At 43.7% G+C, this 18225-nt stretch overlaps 8 protein-coding genes across 9 annotated transcripts; 3 read left to right on the forward strand and 5 right to left on the reverse strand.

Annotated features, from left to right (window-relative positions):
• Nucleotides 1–240: 240 nt before the first annotated feature.
• On the reverse strand, nucleotides 241–2057 carry TrAFT101_009482 (uncharacterized protein). Of its 2 annotated transcripts, XM_024909812.2 has the most exons (3): nucleotides 1795–2057; nucleotides 1287–1715; nucleotides 241–1213 (listed from the first exon to the last, which is right to left on the reverse strand). In XM_024909812.2, exons 1-3 carry the CDS (start codon nucleotides 1888–1890, stop codon nucleotides 374–376), a joined length of 1365 nt encoding a protein of 454 aa, XP_024761582.2. In that variant the 5' UTR covers nucleotides 1891–2057; the 3' UTR covers nucleotides 241–373. The 2 variants fall into 2 exon arrangements, with proteins under 2 accessions (XP_024761582.2, XP_065984793.1); XM_066128673.1 differs by having other exon boundaries at nucleotides 1287–2057.
• Nucleotides 2058–2545: 488 nt separating this feature from the next.
• Nucleotides 2546–3593, reverse strand: TrAFT101_009483 (uncharacterized protein; the record flags this gene model as incomplete). The annotated part of the gene is made up of 1 exon (XM_024909811.2): nucleotides 2546–3593. Exon 1 carries the CDS (start codon nucleotides 3578–3580, stop codon nucleotides 2546–2548), a length of 1035 nt encoding a protein of 344 aa, XP_024761581.2. The 5' UTR covers nucleotides 3581–3593.
• A 1453-nt stretch (nucleotides 3594–5046) lies between these two features.
• Nucleotides 5047–6290, forward strand: TrAFT101_009484 (uncharacterized protein). The gene has a single exon (XM_024908124.2). It carries the CDS (start codon nucleotides 5284–5286, stop codon nucleotides 6163–6165), a length of 882 nt encoding a protein of 293 aa, XP_024761580.1. The 5' UTR covers nucleotides 5047–5283; the 3' UTR covers nucleotides 6166–6290.
• Nucleotides 6291–6857: 567 nt separating this feature from the next.
• Nucleotides 6858–9523, forward strand: TrAFT101_009485 (uncharacterized protein). Its single transcript, XM_024908123.2, has 6 exons — nucleotides 6858–6971; nucleotides 7034–7228; nucleotides 7281–7475; nucleotides 7543–7976; nucleotides 8055–8968; nucleotides 9021–9523. Exons 1-6 carry the CDS (start codon nucleotides 6903–6905, stop codon nucleotides 9257–9259), a joined length of 2046 nt encoding a protein of 681 aa, XP_024761579.2. The 5' UTR covers nucleotides 6858–6902; the 3' UTR covers nucleotides 9260–9523.
• Nucleotides 9524–11435: 1912 nt separating this feature from the next.
• On the reverse strand, nucleotides 11436–12423 carry TrAFT101_009486 (uncharacterized protein; the record flags this gene model as incomplete). The annotated part of the gene is made up of 5 exons (XM_066128674.1): nucleotides 11436–11630; nucleotides 11685–11901; nucleotides 11955–12067; nucleotides 12128–12315; nucleotides 12360–12423. The coding sequence occupies 5 exons, from the start codon at nucleotides 12421–12423 to the stop codon at nucleotides 11436–11438; spliced, it is 777 nt and encodes a 258-aa protein (XP_065984794.1).
• A 981-nt stretch (nucleotides 12424–13404) lies between these two features.
• Nucleotides 13405–14866, reverse strand: TrAFT101_009487 (uncharacterized protein; the record flags this gene model as incomplete). The annotated part of the gene is made up of 7 exons (XM_066128675.1): nucleotides 14683–14866; nucleotides 14426–14585; nucleotides 14233–14299; nucleotides 14042–14116; nucleotides 13913–13984; nucleotides 13807–13857; nucleotides 13405–13637 (listed from the first exon to the last, which is right to left on the reverse strand). The coding sequence occupies exons 1-7, from the start codon at nucleotides 14778–14780 to the stop codon at nucleotides 13405–13407; spliced, it is 756 nt and encodes a 251-aa protein (XP_065984795.1). The 5' UTR covers nucleotides 14781–14866.
• A 428-nt stretch (nucleotides 14867–15294) lies between these two features.
• On the reverse strand, nucleotides 15295–16295 carry TrAFT101_009488 (uncharacterized protein; the record flags this gene model as incomplete). The annotated part of the gene is made up of 4 exons (XM_024906528.2): nucleotides 15295–15473; nucleotides 15521–15829; nucleotides 15877–16051; nucleotides 16098–16295. The coding sequence occupies 4 exons, from the start codon at nucleotides 16293–16295 to the stop codon at nucleotides 15295–15297; spliced, it is 861 nt and encodes a 286-aa protein (XP_024761571.2).
• A 273-nt stretch (nucleotides 16296–16568) lies between these two features.
• On the forward strand, nucleotides 16569–17306 carry TrAFT101_009489 (uncharacterized protein; the record flags this gene model as incomplete). The annotated part of the gene is made up of 3 exons (XM_024903895.2): nucleotides 16569–16685; nucleotides 16733–16990; nucleotides 17046–17306. 3 exons carry the CDS (start codon nucleotides 16569–16571, stop codon nucleotides 17304–17306), a joined length of 636 nt encoding a protein of 211 aa, XP_024761572.2.
• Between the last annotated feature and the right edge of the window lie 919 nt (nucleotides 17307–18225).

An 18225-nucleotide genomic window follows, 5' to 3' on the forward strand; every position in this document is an offset into this window, starting at 1 on the left:
CTCTCGCGTTTTATAATAGGATAGGTTCAATGGTTAATTTCAAGTCTCATAATGTAAGTTATCTTACAGCTTCTAGCCCTTGAATGCCTTATTGTAGTCTATTTTTTGAGAGTATTCTTTAAGATTGATATGCAAGTTTTAGTTTAGTCTTCTGGCTAACAAATTTTTTTTCTCTCGTGCAGTATGTTCATTCACCAGCGGGAGAGAGGCCGTGCATGAAAGATTGAAAGAAGGATAGGGCTCAAATGGCACACATAAACCGTCTGTTAGTATACTAGCTCTCGGTTCTAATTCCAACTTGTTTGAACTCAGACTGGTTAATCTCTTAATTTATGCCTTCTACCCACCCACCATTCCATAAGGTCCTACTATTCTATGACACAGGAACGATCAATCGATCGACATCGGCCGCGTAAGTGGCATTCCCAGCACCACCGAATGTTAGGGTATTGTTTCCTTTTTGTAGCAATGTGTGCAGTGTGCTATTAAAGACGCTAGAACCACTAGGCAGATACTCGATCTGGAGAGGCGTGTCACCATTGACGACAACCTGGCCGAATCTCGGCGTCGAGTCACCGTTCCTGTATTGGATGGTAATCGTCATCGTGGTATCACCGCTACTCCATATCTGATCGAAAGTAACCGTGCCGTTCGAGGGACCGCCCAGCCATCCCGCTGATTCAGCGCCCGAGCAGCCCGAGCAGCTGACAGTCCTTGCTCCATTGGCGTATGTGCCCATCTCCCCTTCGTAGTAATTATTTGGCGGAGACAGTGTCCAAGAGCTTTGTGCTATTGCATCGCTTATATTGGGGACCCAGCTGGGAAAATATGCCATGTTTACAGATCCCTTAGATATGTTGAGTGGAAGCCAGACGTAAGAGCTGCTGCCAAGATTGCTTGGGGCCCAGCGATCACCAAGATAGAAGGCCTCATAATCACTTAGCTTCAACACGTAGTTGATTTGAGACTGATAGGTAAGTGTCCCGCTCTGGGCGAAGGTTGTCCAGGGACTCCAAGGCCCTGTAATTGACAGTGATGTTGTATAGACGTTGTCGTTTGGCGCCCACCCGGTCAGGTGGCTGCCAAACATATAATAACGCCCACTCATTTTAACCATACATGGCGCCTCAATATGATCTGGCCATAGGTACGTTTCGTTGACGACTGTTAGGTAGTCATCAGATAGTCGGTCGACGCGAAGGCCGTTGGCTCGCTGCATTGTTATATCAACAGTTATATCAGCTTATTTCCATGGTTTGTAAAATTTCTGAAATAATAAAACATACATCTTCTGATAACAGGTACGCTGTCCCGTCGTCATCTTGAAACAGACTCATGTCTCGACTCTGGAAACCTAGTGGCTGGAAACTAGTGAGATATTCATACTTACCGCAAACTGTATCACCGATAGCAACGCCGACCTTTGCCTCGCCATAGCTACTTGCGTCAATGTGCATCCACATTACATATTTCCCCGTGCGCTCATTCCACAGCACCTTGGGTCGTTCAACAACACGACCAGGTCCTAAGTCGCTAGTGGTATTAGTGAGCGAGAGTGGTGCGCCCAGGTATTCCCACTGCACCATGTCTTTTGATGAATAACAGTTGATGTTCTGGAATGCAGCCCCGTTCGTGTGATCCTCCCCCACCAAGTAAAAGGTATCGTCCACTTTGATAAGACCGCCGCCATGGGCCTGCATGTGTAGGCCGTTGGACTATTCATAACCCGTTAGAGAACCCCAATCTTCGTCATTGGTAATAAGGGGAGTGCTAGAAACGAAAAGAAAAACATGCCGTTGTCCAGGTTGCCCCAGGTATGATCTGCAGAGTCGCAGTTGCAATTTGAGCGCAGGCTATCAGAGCACTCCGGAAGCCCAATCGAGATTGCATACTGAAGAGTGCGCGTGTAAAAAAAAATAGATTACGAAGATAACGTTCAGAGACTCTGCTGTCATAGGGGTGGCTCAACCTGAAAAAATTCAGGATATTTATCTCTTTCAAATTTAATTAAGACATTTGAAGTTCCGTTACCCCTATATAGCACCCCGACCAGCTACATTCTGTGGGATAAAGCTTATAAAATCTACGTAATCTATCTGAAGGAATTCCGAGTATATCGCGGGGGTATTAAGAAGGCAGACTGCCCACAGAGAAAGGCTCCCGCAATGCGACAGGGATATTAAGCGGCCGAATGGGGGGGCGCCGGCTTCCCGGTTATTACATAAGAGAAGGAGCGAAGTGTTGGCCAGCGGCAAGAATAGTTAGTTGCAATAACTACAGTTACATTGCGCAGTGGTGGTGATTGTAATGAATTTGCCCTGTAGTCCCACACTCCGGGCTAATGCCGTTAATTGTCCTTTCTACTCTAAAGCGCATTGCTACTTAGACATCTGCCTAAATAAACCCTATATTTATGTTAAATACGAAGTATCTATCTAGGTACATTACACGTTTATAGAGTAAGCTTTGGGCAGATTTTAGCATCATTACAAAGATTGTGGGTTTTTTGTCAACCGCATTGACGAATCGCTGTATTGAAAAGCAGTTAAAACTTCAAAACAGCCTTTCCCATATTATTTCCATGAAAGATTCCAACTAGACCCTCCGCTGCATTCTCGATACCCTCAGTATTGTGGGTGAGGGCCTTGAATGATCCATCTTTGATCCACCGCTGAAGACGGTCCTGATGTTCCTTAGCGTACTTGTCACCCATACCTGCGTCGCCGACAATGAATCCTTTCATGGTCAGACGTTTGAATAGTACATTGCTAATGTTTTTGATAGGGTATGGCTCCGCATTGTATTGTGAAATCAGACCACAGACAATCACACGGCCGAAATCCTTCAACGCGTCAAGGGCAGCTTCAAGATGTTCACCTCCGACGTTTTCGTAGTAAATGTCGATTCCGCCTGGCGCAAGCCGAGCCAATGCGTCTGCAGGCTTTTCTTTCTTGTAGTTGAAGCCCCCATCGAACTTTAGATCCTGGATTATGTAATCCAGCTTCTCATCAGACCCGACACTCCCAATAACTTTCAATCCTTCATGTTTGGCGAGCTGACCAACCAACTGACCGACAGCGCCACTAGCAGCAGAAACAAAAATTGTTTCTCCTTTCTGGGGCTTCCCTATCTCAAATAAAGACGAATACGCGGTAAGGCCTGGCATGCCAAGAGCTCCGAGAAACACGCGGATGTCTTCGATGCCCAGTGGATTTTCAAGTTGACGAAGTTTGGCTGCCTGGCTACCATCCAATATGTTAAATTGTTGAATGGGGAGATGGCCGATAACCAGGTCTCCTGCCTGAAAATCTGGATTGTTGGATCGTAGCACTTTGGCGATGGTGGCACTGTCGATTGGCTGGTTGAGTGCAAAAGCTGGTGTGTATGATTTGACTTCTACAGGTCGCATACGAGGACGCATGTAAGGGTCAAAGCTACTATAAAGGGATTGCAAGACAAGGCCGTTTGGAGGCGCTTGATCCTCCGCATTGCCGCCCACTGGCTCAACAACAAGATGTTCCCCGGGGACAGGAAAGTCCGAGGGAATTTTCTTGAAAACAAGAGCTTTATTTTGCATCATCTTGAACCGTAAGGGATATCTGACTGGAATCGGTTAGGAAAGGTTAACGACGATAAAGAAATATTGCTAGTTAGATTATAAGATTACGTTTTAGTTGTTTGGACTATATTCGTATTTAAAGCTAGTGGAAATTACAAATCAGATAGTATCAAGTGGCGTTAATTATATCGAACAGGGCCTAATTGCTATTACCAATCTCACTAGAAGACCATCGACAGCCATTGAAGAGTTCCGACGGAGATTGGTGCAACAAAGACAAGATTGACTTCTGAGATAACATTTAGACGGGCACACTAATCTGATGACAGCCCGCGTTGTTACGGAAGCGAATTCTTCAAGAGCCGACATTAACGCTAAAGCTGCAGTGGATGTATTTGATGCCCTTGGAGGATTTATATCGGTTATGGCTATACTAAAGTTGCATCTTCCATCAAGCAGCAGAAACGTAGGGGCGACATCCAAGGCTTTATTCGACGTATGATGATCGACATAAATTCAAAACTATACATAGGTCTTAAATTATTAGACGCCAAATCTTAGAATATAGGATGAGTGTCAAAGGTGGGTGGCAAATTGTGCTTTTGTGGTCACCTCGAAATGTAATCTTAAGTAGAGTGGTCCGTCTGGGAACTGTCGAGCGTTTGAGCCAAACGACCATAATACCAGATTGAAACCACCATTGAGCAGAGGTGTTATGGGGCTGGAAACCAGGGGGTTAAAATTTTACAAATCACATTTGACACCCAAGTGCGCATAGGGCTTTAGTAATAGAGAAATATCAGTTCAATCTATACCAGCAACACTTCTTATAAATACTCTCCGCCGTTCAAACAGAATTCCGACGGAGGAAAATCGGTGCTATAACGCTTGGTAACAAAGACATTCTGTGGGAGTTAAAAAGTTGCGATTAACTCGCCTACCCCACCAACCTCGTCCAAGCTAAAATGAGCAGAGGTTGAAGCTGAACATGCACTAATTAGTCCAAGATAAACCTAATTTAGTATACACTGTGAAATAAAATGTTTAAATGCCTAGCTAGTAGCATATAATACATAGTATAAACTTAATTAATCCTCAGAAACCGATTCAAATTATATTAATAGTTAAGCTATGGAAAGTACTCATATCGCGAGACCTGAAGTTAAGAATACCCGAATTTTATGGATATTGATCGAGGACAACTTGCATATGAGTCTGTAGTAAGCCGGAAGATCGGTAACTAGAATCCAAAGCTCGCAGACTAATGGATCATAGACTCGGAAGTGTTCCGTCGGAGGGGATACCCCGCGTGGCAGAATACTTGCGTGCGAAGTAAACAAGGTTAGCATAGGGGGACAACCTAGGCTGAATTTTAGACTTCGAGGGGGTGCAAGCGCTACGTCACTTTCTAGCCCTTTATCCTCTATGTGTGATCTTGTTTGTCTATTTGCCACACTACCTTACCTAACTAGATCTACAACAGTGATGTGAAGCGGATGGTCCGGCTGCAACGTTCGGTCGACTACCCCCTCAGAGTGAAGTTAGAACACACGCCCACTTTTCGCAACTCCTCACCTATTCTCAATATCTTGTTTAGGCCAAACCGCCATATTTATAAAGGCGGACCGTCCCAACATCGAGAGATTTCATATACCCCTATAATTCGGATCTTTACTATCTGAACAGACAAGTTAATAGCTTCTCAGCAACATTTTTTAATAACAATGGATAGCTCTTCAGATCGCAAACCTGTTCGAGACACAGCTGAGGCTGATGCTTGGTTCCCATCTCCCTATTCTCTTACGCAATACACCTCGTCTAAGACGGACTTTGATGGCGCAAATTACCCCAACGCATACAAGGGCGGTAAATGGAAGGTGCTCTTGATTGCGACACAGGAGCGGTATCTCAAGATGGCCAACGGGGAATTTTTTTCGACAGGCAACCACCCTGTGGAGATGCTTTTGCCCATGATACATCTTGATGCTGCGGGGTTCGACATTGATATTGCCACGCTTTCAGGCGACCCTGTTAAATTGGAGATGTGGGCTTTCCCAAATGAGGATGAGTCGGTCAAAGCCATATACGAGAAGTACAAGCAAAAAATCCGCAGCCCACTCAATCTTCACGATGTGTGGGGTAAGGGCTTTACCAAGGACACTCCATACCTTGCTGTGTTTATTCCTGGTGGCCACGGTGTGTTGAATGGTATTCCCTTCTCGGCAACTGTCGGAAATGTTCTTCGGTGGGCTCATGAGAACCAACGCTACTTCATTTCACTCTGTCACGGACCAGTCAGCATGCTCGCTGCCGATATTGGAAAGCCTGAGGGTAGCAAGTTTATCTACGAGGGCTACCAAATTGACGTTTTTCCGGATACGCTGGATGACGGGGCAAATGTCGAAATTGGCTATATTCCGGGCAAGATGGAATGGTATGTCGGCGAGCGGCTCCGCAAGCTCGGTATCACACCGCTTAATAGAAGCATCGACGGCTCTACTTATCGCGATAGGCTTGTTCTGACTGGTGATTCCCCATTGGCATCGAACAACCTTGGAAAATTGGCTGCCAAGACACTTCTTGAGAAAGTTGCTCAGCTCTCATAATTCTCTCCCCATATACGTCCAGCAATAAAGGGCAGGAAGGGAATGCGAAAAGGGGTGCAAATAGAATACTTAGGTACCTAGGTACATAGGCAATACCAAGCATTGGTGAGAATGCGAGTACAGGCTGAAATTCCCGCTGTCTTTGTGACTTATATACTTGTATCAATTAAATTCCCTGCTATATGTTGTTGAATTGCTATTTTATTAGTCTTGAATCTCATTAATATCGTGTAGATATCTCTACGTTGAATATTTCTTCTATTGTGAGCTACTCAATATGCCGGCTTCACTGGTTGAGCAATCAATAGATTGGTTATACCGGTGTTTGGTCTGTGTTGGACAGCTCCATCATGTAAACTAGAGTGAAACGGATCATACCATTCTAATTAATCATATGTCAAAAATATAATCATATTTAGTTGCGATTCTATAATCCGAATACTATACGTAGAACATAAAATTAAAAGACAGCACGCAGCTATAACCTCTCTCGTCGCTTCTTACACTTGGACCTTGTTCTAACCAACGCATGCGCATGTGCTAAATATTTCAAGCTGTGTGTGGCCCTAAATCTAAATAAGCTAATTGTGACGTCGCCCTAAGGTGGGGTAATGATATGTACGTACATATGTAGGCACGCTCGCTCTAAAGTCCGACGGAGAACCCCATCCGAACATTTACTGCTTGGCTCTCAACTTTGCAAGTTACGCATCTCCGTCGGAAGGCTTTCTATCAGGATGATTGCGCCCCGGAAGCGACGGAAAGTCTCTTCAGCCTGTCAAAGATGTCGCCAACGAAAACTCGGTGTATGTTATTTTTTACTTGATGTAAGACCGATTTTTTCTGCTGGACATTAACACGCTTGCAGTGCGACACAGACAGACCGTGTCAATTATGTACTCGTGCAGGCGTCGAGTGCGTTCCTCGAAATGTCGGGAGGGTAGATACAGTAACGCCAGCCGAAAGGGTTGGCGACTTCAATGGTAATGATCGGACCAATCACCTTGACTCCGAGGATACAGTCATCGCCCCGGAGTCAAATATCATAAACTTAACCACAATGGTGAGATAAGATCTTGATAAATCATGGTGAGATACTAAAGATAAAGTTACAGATGTTTGTCGAGACAGGCTCATACCAGTACCTGGAACACGACACATCTGCCTTGCCCGGTGGTGCTAAGCCAATGATTCTCAATCGCCCATCTCCCGGAAGCTGGCGAGACCTGATTGGAGTACAGCTGCCTCCAGATGATGTACTAGACGGCATTGTGAGAAGCTTTTTTCTTTCTGTTGACTGGTTCATGATGGTAAGGTTTTCGTCCTTGTTTCGCATCGGCATAACCTCTTACCCTCTAAATCTGATCCAGCTCCTAGGTTTTTCATGAAGAATCGTTTAAACGCAGATATAAAGAGTTCCTCCATCAACAATCAACACACGATGACAGCGACTTTCTTTGGATATGTGTGCTGGTAATAGCACTTGGAGCTCACTACTTGGCATTGGCACCGTCTCCCAACCAAAATGATGTCAACTATCGGCAGCTTTCCAAAGACCTTTTAGAGATTATTGAAACCCGTTTCCTACAAATCATCAGCTGCTCAACATTGGAGACAGTTCAAATATGCATTTTACTTGGAAGCTTTCTCTTATTCAATGGTCGGCCCAATGCAGGATTAGGCATATCAGGCAGCGGAGTTAAGATTGCCCAAGTCATTGGCTTACACCGCGAAAACCTATGGAAAGAAATTTCTTCAGCTGAGCGAGAAGAGAGGCGACGGACTTGGTGGACATTGGAGGTATTTGATAAGTAAGCCGTAGCTTCACCTGCTCGTATCTCAATTATCATGTCAGATTTACTCACGCAGAGCTAACTACTACCGACCAGATACGCAGCTATTGCCTTCGGTCGGCCATGCATCATTGACGACTCTGATTGCGATGTCGGCATGGTGTCTGATATCCAGTTAGGCCAGCAGACAAATGCAGAAAATTCCCTACTAGTGTATCACCAATGGAAATTCCGACTTTATAGAATCATGGGACTGTTCCTTGGACGACGGAGGCAACAAAAACGAATTGAAACAATCAATACCATTCATCAACAGCTACTCCAATGGCGGAAGAATCTGCCGGAAAGTCTTCAGTTACAAAACTATGATCAGGGTTCAGAACATATATCTCTACTCCAGATGCAAGCGCTAAACCTTCAACTTACATACGATAATTTGCAAATTATTCTCCACCGCACTGCAGCTTTTCAATACAATGATAAAGAACGCAAAGTTAGGTCATGCAGCACAATAAACAACCCCTCTCTCCAGCAGCTCCTCGATTCTGCTATGGATATATCCGAGCTATATAAATATTCATCCACTTTGCATGCTTCTAGACGAACACACGCCGATATGCATATTGGAATGACCCTTTTTACTGCGGGAGTGGTACTTTGCGCTATATGCCTCTCACAACCAATGACGACAATGGGCTCTAGGGCGAAAACAGGAGTTATGCATATTATTCGCATGTGCCGCAACGCCGCCTCTGCGAAACAGCATCTTATTTCCACACAGAGTCTCTCAATTTTGGACAGCCTTGTTACTGTTATACTACGGCTGGAAACTGACTTGATAACTGGAAAGTCTAACCATCCCGTTCTAATAAACTCCGATCAACGTAGATCTTCTATGCCGATTCAAAACATAACATCGTCTGCTGAGGCAGTGACCCCCAAAGGCGATGCAGCAAATTTGCGACACAGTTCTTCTGGCGGTCAGGGTTTACTACAGCCAATTCGGGAAGGTAAGAAAAGTCTGTTGAGATTTTGTACAGCACTGATTAAAATATTGTTTAGTTTTAGGTCATCATATGTCTCAATTAACGCCTTTATCGTCCGCGTCTCGAGATACCGCGGAAGATCATGGAAATCCTGAAGGGATATTGCAACAACCAGCCTTGGAAACAGCCAACACATTCGACTGGGACGGAGATTTGTCATCCTTAGTAGATTCAGATCTTCTGGATGCAAGTCAACTTTGGCTGTGGGCGGATAACCTAAATTTTGATTCATTGAATGATATTCGCAATCAGTAGTCTTAGTAGTGCTTGCCCTGGTGGTTTCCCGGATACCACTTGATTTGGGGCCGATCGTTCAATGATTTCTAGTAGTGGGTGTTTTCCGTGGATAACGTAATGATAGAGCTGAGGGGTGCTAAACTTCCTTGTGTGGGAGTGTGTGAGTTGAGTCTTGGTAGGCAAATGTAAAGTTTGGGGTAAAGATGGAGAGTTGTAAAGATGAGCGAATGGGCTAGGTAGGTAGTTAGCATTGAAGAAGACACGCAAGGCCATGACTCCATGAATCCGTAGTTAATAGGGAAGAATTAAAATGGTTGCGCGATGAGAGTTTGGAAGAAGAAGTAACCGAGGTTTCTTACCAATATAACGGAGGTTCCTACCAACACAAGATTGCATTTTTATGGAGAAGCTTAATGAAACTTTCTTATTAACTCTAATTCTCAGCTGAATACCCTTATTAGGGCCCAATTGCGCAGCTTTTCGATAGATACCGACACGCTTCACCTATCAGTGCTAGCTACCAGTATGCACACCTCGTAAACCACGCTATTGATGAGGTTCCCCTTGCAGCAAATGTTTGCACGTGCTACCTACTGAATAAAGCCATGTTTATTACCCATAGACTTTTGGGAAAAAACGAGTGAATGCTGTTGGTCGAGCGTCTTGGAAATCTTGCCTCGCTGCGCCTTAGGCGAATCCCAAAGATTCGAGGAATTGCCAGGGTCTGCCTAGGACTTGACTGGTGTAGAAGGCTTTTAGTGAGAAGCGCGCTAAAGCACCCCCTGGAGGATCTGCCTCCTTTTACGCAGATCATGTCTCTACACTCTACAGGCACATGTAGGAACGCCTGTCACACTAATCACTCCTATCGCGCAACCGCAGAGTCTCCGTGGTCACATTTTTCTATTATTCTTTCCGACCAAGTTGTGAATTCCTTCTTTCTCTGATGCTTCTGTAATTTTCAGCCGTATCATCATCCTCCAGCTCCAAAATAGTCGTGGCATTGCTCCGTTGAACACATCGTGAGCATAACAGTCTGCGCTTAATTGCAGTTCTTTGCCAGATACATGTGAATCAGGGAATTACTGCAGTGAGCCACATGAACCAACGGTCCCTGCTTGCTCAGACCAACTTCCAGGTGAGCGAGAAGCCAGATACCATCCCGTCCATTGGTACTTTATGAGGCTGAATGTTTCAAACCTGCCAGATTAGAGCAAACGATGATATAATTATAGGTAAATTGTGTGAAGCAAGGCTAATTTTATTCGGCGCCCCATAGGTACACGGGATAGTACACACACGGGGTAGCTGCTTAGTCAACAACGCTACTATAACAGGCACTGTAATTTCTTTTAGCTGCCCTATACTAGCTATCTTTCTAGGCTACTACTTTTATCCCTTAATATACAAGCTTTTACCTGCCTTTTATAGCCTTTTTTATAGCGTTTACTACAGATAGGTATTGCTAATTGCTTTTTTTTTTTAGCTGATATTCTAGCTCTTTTTTTAGCTGGTCTTTTAGTTCCTTTTCTAGCTGGTCTTCTGGCTGGTCTTGTTACGATCCGGGTCTTGCAAGAAGAGTAATAGAGGATCAAGTGGGGCTAGGTGCATTTTTATTGCTGGATAGCTGCTAGATATTATTAAAAGACTATATTTATCTCTGCCCTTTTTTTATTTTTTATAAAAAAAAGTCTTTTTCTTTTATACCTTCTTTTTTTATAGTAATTAACTTTTAGCTAGTTACATCAGGCCTTTTATTTTATATTTTTAGCTAAAGACTTAAAGTTTATTAATATAGTATAAAATATTTATTTAAGCTTAAAGGATAATAGTTAATTTCTAGCTAGTTATATTCTAGCTTTTTTATTACTTGATATACCGCCCTTCTTTTATAGCATTAACCTAATGCTGCTTAAATATAACTTATATAGCTTTTTAAATTTATAAATAAAGAATATTTTATTAAGCAGTATTTTATAAATAAATAAATTAAATTTAAATATAATTTAGCAGTAACTTTTTTTATAGTTTTACTTTTTTTTATCTTTAAAAATATAAAATAAAATAAATTCTTTTTATTTCTTCTTTATTATTTTTATTTTTATATTTTTTATTAAGCTCTTTATTAAACAGCACCTTTACTATAGCTAGAATATAAAGTACTACTGCTAAAAATAAAAGCAAGCAGATAGTATTAGAACCAGGTTTCAATTTCTAGGTTAGCGATGAAACTTACGGATGCGGTGCTAATGGTAGTAGTAGACACAGCATTCTTTGTCGTGGTACCGATGACATACACAGTCTTGGTGATTCCGACGGTCTTGAACGATGTATGAGTGCACCTGGCTGTGGTTGTAACGGTGTGGGTGGGTGGATGGACGTCAATGCACTACATGATGTTAGCAAATAAATCTCGATAGTATATTCGTCGAAGAATGCATACCGAGCATGCGGTCTTCAAAGTCTTTCGTTTACACGCCGCTAGTCTTGGCAGCAGGGCATCACGGAAATCATGGCGCTTTTGTAGACCAGTATCAACGGTTGTGTAAACTGTGATGGTTCCCGATGACACTGTTGCCGTCGCGGCCTGGGTGGCAAAACTCGTGATGGTGGTGGTCGCGGTCGTTGTCGTTGTTGGAAGTGTAGCGACGGTTACGGTGCTGTGCGTGGTGAGTTAATCATATGCCCGTAAATCCACATGCAGTGAGCTTACACTATGTCAGTTCCAGTAGTCTGGTAGTCTGTTGACGTAGAAGTGTATTCGGTAACAACATTTGTTTGAGTGTAGACCGTGTCGATCTCTGTATTGGTGTAGACGGTTTGAGTCTGTATTGAAACGCATCACGTAAGAAGCTAAAATTCTTTGTAACATGGACGACAGCTTACCGAGGTTCCAGTTGTGGACGTGGCTGTCACCGTGGCCGTGTAGACGTACGATGTTGCTGTCGACTTGTAAACAGTAGACGTGAAAATTCTGGTAGTGGATGTAGCTGTGTGGTCGGTCTTAGGGACGGTCACAACAGCAGTGGTTGGGGTTTCAACTGTTCGAGTGACGGTCGTAGGAGGTAAAGGATCTTGCTTTAGTCAGTCCAAGAATTCAACTGTGTCCAATATCCACTCACAATGACGAGAACAAAATTCTTCTGCTGGTGGGTAATTTCTGAGAGGCAGTAGCTCTGCATACGGAAAACGCTAGCAAACACGATCAATTGCCAGTGCAAACTAAGCTTGAAGGAGGGACATCGCAAGCAAATTCTTAATCAACGCCATCGTGAAATCTAGCTGTAAGCCAAAAAAAAAAAATGGAGAGGTGGGCAACAGCAGCACAATCAAGGAATACATATATTGTCAGTCGAACCATCTAGCCCATGTTGATCCTCTCGCCCCCCTTCAAATCTAATCTTTCCAACATACTATATGCTACTACATCAGAAATCTAGCGAAACTCCTTGCATTCCCTAAGGTGTTTCGAGGATGGCGCACCTATACCGTCTGTTTACTGAGCAAATCGCTCCGATCCAAAGAGAGGAAAAGAAATTTCATGTCGCCCTCTAGCCTGAGCCTAGGCAGTACTATGCAGGTTTATACACTGTAGATCCGGCCTAGACTTCAACCGCAGAGCTAGGCCATGACATTTTCAGCTTGGAGGCCACCTTGATTGGACGCTGCAGTGGCGGCCCATGACAGCCGCTAAAAATCTATCAGTATCATAATACGTACTCAGCAAGATCGCCTAGCGTATTAGCTGCAGGAGTCCCTCAGCCAGACCTAAATCAATTGCCGCGCTATGGAGGTAGGTGTCTCTAAAAGACAGCTACTGCATAGTGAAAGCACTAGAACCTGGTAGGAAGTGTGAATGCCAGGTGGCTGCCAATTTATGGAATCAGCTTCCATTCGAACAATAATTGGAGTTATTGGGATGTCTAACTGTAATCTATAAAAGCACCCATGTAGCTATCCTTCTCACATCTAATGTGATGGCATCTGCTGCTGCCTCTTGTATTAAAACTATCCGACGTGTGTCCCTTACTTGAGACCTCACGAAGCTACTCGATTACGTTTCGTATGCGGAGCGGCATGGGATAGAGTACAGCATCTTTTCAAACCATGGGGAGGAGTAAAGGTCACTAATCTATCAAGGCCCTGTGATTAGTACTATATCACTACAATAGTAAGTCGTATCTCACCTCACCAATGTCGCCGCCAATGCCTTTATGTCCACCACTGTGGTATGTTGCATCGGCAACTGTTACGCCACCCTCAACGCGTCTATCGAACTCGTAGAAGTTGGGTGCCTCGAGAGCCCAGTTTACTACACTGGAATTTAGTGTTTGGGACATAAACCATGGGCTAAAGTCGCGAGTCAGGCAGCGGGGATTATAAGTAAAGTTTAGACCTACAGACAACGTAAGCAAGATGTTAGTAAAGAATAATAGATTCGTTTTTTTTTTTTTTTTAGAAAAAAAAAAGAAGCAGAGAGAGAGAGAGAGAAAGCTCCACCTTCGCCTCTAAACTAGGGATGGGAAGAAGGGAAAATAAGATTCATTAAAAATTCAAGAACATACCAGGTCCCATAGTAACAGGCAAGTTCGCAAAAGGACCAGTAGATATACAACCTGGATTTAAATACATTAGAATTTAGCAGTTCAGTGTTACACTTTAGTGACTAACCGCCGCCTGTTTTGCCCGGAATGTGTATAGACACGTTCGTCCATGAAGAAGTATTAATGTAAGCTCCATTTCCTACAGCCTGTTAGCAATACTGCTTACAATAAACTAGTCAAATTTTCTTATCCTTACCTCCAAACCCATAAACGAGGTCAAATACGGGCGAGCTAAGAAATTCCGCCTCGGTATTTACATCAAGTGACCAGTCTGCGAAATGTTAATTACTGGCACAAGTGGCTTTTATTGCATATTCCAATGACCCACCCCAGTACCTATAGCGTATTATTAATCGGTGTTTTCGTTATACTCCAAGTCTTACTTACGGTTGAGCCCCCTTGTAGTTGAGTCCGTAGGTCTAGCTCGTACTGAGCTACGAAAATACGATGCCACCTAAAAATACAGTTAAAAAGCTTGAGCATATCTGTGAATAATCTTACTAACGGCTGAAAGAAGCCCTGGATTGCTAGATTTAGTTTTCGTACGCAATCTTCGGCGAAAAATTGTGAAATAACTTACAACCCAGTGGATATAATCAGTGTTATTCATGTGCGTGACTTGGTAGTCGTCAAAACGAGAGCGCACACCCTCATAGAACTTTGAAAGCTGAGCTGGCTGTGATTTCAAGCACTTCACTGCATTGATATACGCTAGTTGCTCCTGTTTAGAAAGCGTCCTCCTACAAGGTAGATCATTCCTGTCAGCAGAGTATATATAAAGAGAAGCATTACCTGATAGTAAACACACTCCATAAGGAAGGGGAAGAGTGTACTTGCCATTCTTGTCGCACAATAGGATTGATGCAATCACAAGCGGCCGGTATAATGTGGGCCACAAGAAGAAGGATTAGACTGGCTGCAGTACCGGTATGCATTATAATTTGTGAGCGGGTAGGCACAAGAGTATCGCAAGACTTTGGTGGCAATGGCACGAGAAAACGCCGTTATTACAGCTTTTTCAATCTTAGTAGTTGGTGCTTATTTTAAGCTGGTCATATTAGTTTGGAGGTGGTTGAGTTAATTTATACTCGTCGCTACTGTAACTTTTCTGGTGGACATAAGACCTGATAAAACTTTCAAACGCCCATAACTGTAGTCAATAGCCTTTGAGGGCTTCGCCACAGGATTAGTGAGACACATGCTACTGTGACTATACTGCTTTCAATATTTGATTTGGGAAGAGGGCGCCTAACTACTAATAATTAATTACGCCACATTCCAGCTCGAATCTTAAGTTCTAGTCATCGACGTTAGAACGAGCTCTGCTGATTAGCCATGTTAATTCAGTCCAAAGGACTATTACTATAAATACTTTATAGTTGATAAAATAAGTTCTAGTCTGACTTAGATAATTTTAAAAAGTTCTAAGATTTTACAGTATATAAGCATTTACAGCATGTCCATGCCGCCAGAAGCAGAGATGGTGTCTCCGTTAACCCAGCGACTGCCCTCTTCTGCTAAGAACGCACAGATTTGTGCAATATCATCCGGGCGACCAAGGCGCTTCTCGGCCATGGCAAGACTAGCAAGGTGATCCAGGAATGGTTGTGGGACTCCGTCTAGAGCATCTGTATCTGTTAGCTAAGTACAATTATAATAAGTTGGAGTTACTTACCAGTAGCCACAGGGCCAGGCATTACATTGTTAACCGTGATATTCTTGTCATTTGCATACTCGGTGGCAAGCCCTTTGGTAGTTACATCCAAAGCACCCTTGGTCGAGGCGTAAAGGGTGAACATGCCAGAAAATGGCACCCTGGCACCCCTCGACGTAACATTGACAATCCGGCCGCCCTTACGGATCACTGGAAGGGCTGCCTGGATGAATTTGACGGGACCACGGACATTTGCCTCGAACAGTTTAGCAAAGCTTTCGTCGTTGATAGAGTCAAATGGAATATACTCGGCAATTGCAGCATTGTTAACTAAACAGATTAGAGCCATGATCGTCTGACCGAAGAAAGTGCATTACTTAGAATGTCGATATGCTTAGTACCAAGGCATTCCAAGGCAGCTTTAAGAACAGATTCTCCAAAAGTAGGCTCCCTTAGATCGGCTTTGATAGCAATAGCTTTGGTGCCGTAGTTTTTGATCTCTTTTACGACTTGTTCGGCCTTATCGCCGCTTGATATATAAGTGATAGCAATCTACAAACATTAGACTGATGGCTGCTTCCAAAACTCGGACACTCACCCCTTCAGCACCACGCTTCGCAAACTCAGTGGCAATGGCTGCACCCATGTCACGAGAACCACCCGTAACAATTGCAATTTTGCCCTGGAGAGACATGTTGATAACGTCGCGTAAGGACTGAAGAGTAGTGTTAGAATGAGAGCTGAAAGTGGATCTTGATTTCTTGAGAAAACGCTTTTTGGTCGAAGGAATGTCCATGACATTCTATATTCTGTCGATTTTTCTTTTTCCACTATCAAAAACTAACTTGCCTCTCGCGCGGAATCTGGACTATATCGGTGCAGTTTTAGTGACCGCCGCGATGCTTCTTATCGTTCTCGGCTTTAAAGAAGCTCCTGGACACTGGTCGGCAGAAAAGACACTCGGTCCTCTTATATCTGGAATCGGTTTAATGGGCTATTTTGCACTGTGGGACGAATATCTACTGCCCAGGATAACGCCAGACAAGGAATCTATAGTTCCTAGGCGACTATGGTCATTTCGAAATTTCGCCGCAATCCTTCCTATTACGGTATTTTCCTACGGCAATACGGCACTGTATACCTCATGCTCCTCACTGGCTCACAATTTTTGGTGCAAATTCAAGGCGTAAGATTATGGTAGTGCCAGTACATGCTCATGACTGACAAGCCTAGAAATCTGCTCTTATCGCTTCAGTCGAATATTTCCCTTTCGCTATCGCTCCCCTAATTGTTATGCCCGTGTTTGGGGTACTACACAACATAGTTGATCCTAAATGGGTGATAACGGCAGGCGAAGCAATTGTCATTGTGGGTAACGTATTATTTTCCAGAAATAGTTTTGATACCGCGTATTGGCGGTTTATGTTCCCTGCCACCATTCTCATTTCAGTTGGAACTGCTGCCTTCTTTGTCAACAACATCAACATTGCAGTAAGTGTCAATTCTCTCGAAGGGTTGCGATATTTGTGATGCTAACGATGTACAGGTTGCAGGGGCTCCCAAGGCCGATCAGGGACTGGTTGCCGTCGTGGTTCAAAGCGTATCTCAGGCATCAGTTGCGATAGCCTTTTCCATTTCTGGGTCGTTCCTGACCGGAAAAACACCTACAGCACTCTTACAAGGATACAGAAATGCTTTCTATTGCGCATGTGGATTCCCAGGTGCTGCGTTGCTGATTACAATAGCATTGCTGCGCAAAAGGGCCTTGGCTATACCAGACGGCTCCTCCGAATCTTCGGGTAATTAAACAGCGGCACAGGAAGCCAAGGCCAAATATCTTCACAGGGACAACTTGGTAAAAAGAGACTTTTACATTACTAAATGTACTGAAGTATTAAACTATAAACTATCTTCATGCAGTTATATTTAGTGAGGGCGTTGGGGATTAAGAGGCTTTGCGAGGAAAGTTACAACCCAGCCGAGTACACGGGTTGCGATATTGAAGAAGCACGGCGTGTGTGGTGGGGTATAATCATTATGGATCGGTAGCGTCTAGGCACTTTTTATGGCTTTTCAGGGACGAACATTTGCCGATACGCCAACCTCCAAAGTCGCAACCCAATTTTGCAATCCACATTCCTGGCTTAATGTACAGGTTACCTAACGAGGAAAGCTTAGAAGACCTAGCTGTACGTAGTCTTTACTTTGCTTTTATTGTTTATTAATATTCACGACGATAGGACAACTCTAAGCCGACCCTGTTGTCGATTCAGTCGACTATTTGGGTCGGACCGTTTGCAAGAGAGGCCCAAGTTGCCTACTTGCTTGGTCGTGTCCTATCTCATACCCATGACCCTACACTAGATCCTGACTTTAATTCCAATAAGCCGTTAATGCTTCAGACAGCCCTGGCATCCTTTAAATCACTGTTACCAGAGGAGATTGACAGGTGCGCCCGGTATTGTGGCGCGATTGGGATCTGTAATAGGTAAGCTTGTCTAGCACAAAAGGGGCCCATTCTCATTTTTTAGCAGTGCATTATTTCTACTGTATAATTAATCACCTACGAGAGACTGCCATGATTCAACGGTAGCTGCAGTTGTTAACATTGCATCCAATTATGAAACTTTAATCGAGACTGGCGAGCTTAAGAATGAAGAGCTATCTCCATTCGTTCTTTATTTTCTCTATCAATCTGCTACTATTCTAGCCAGTTGGACGCAGAG

This window comes from Trichoderma asperellum, chromosome 6, assembly GCF_020647865.1.
Source record: "Trichoderma asperellum chromosome 6, complete sequence".
Classification (NCBI taxonomy): Eukaryota; Fungi; Ascomycota; class Sordariomycetes; order Hypocreales; family Hypocreaceae; genus Trichoderma; species Trichoderma asperellum.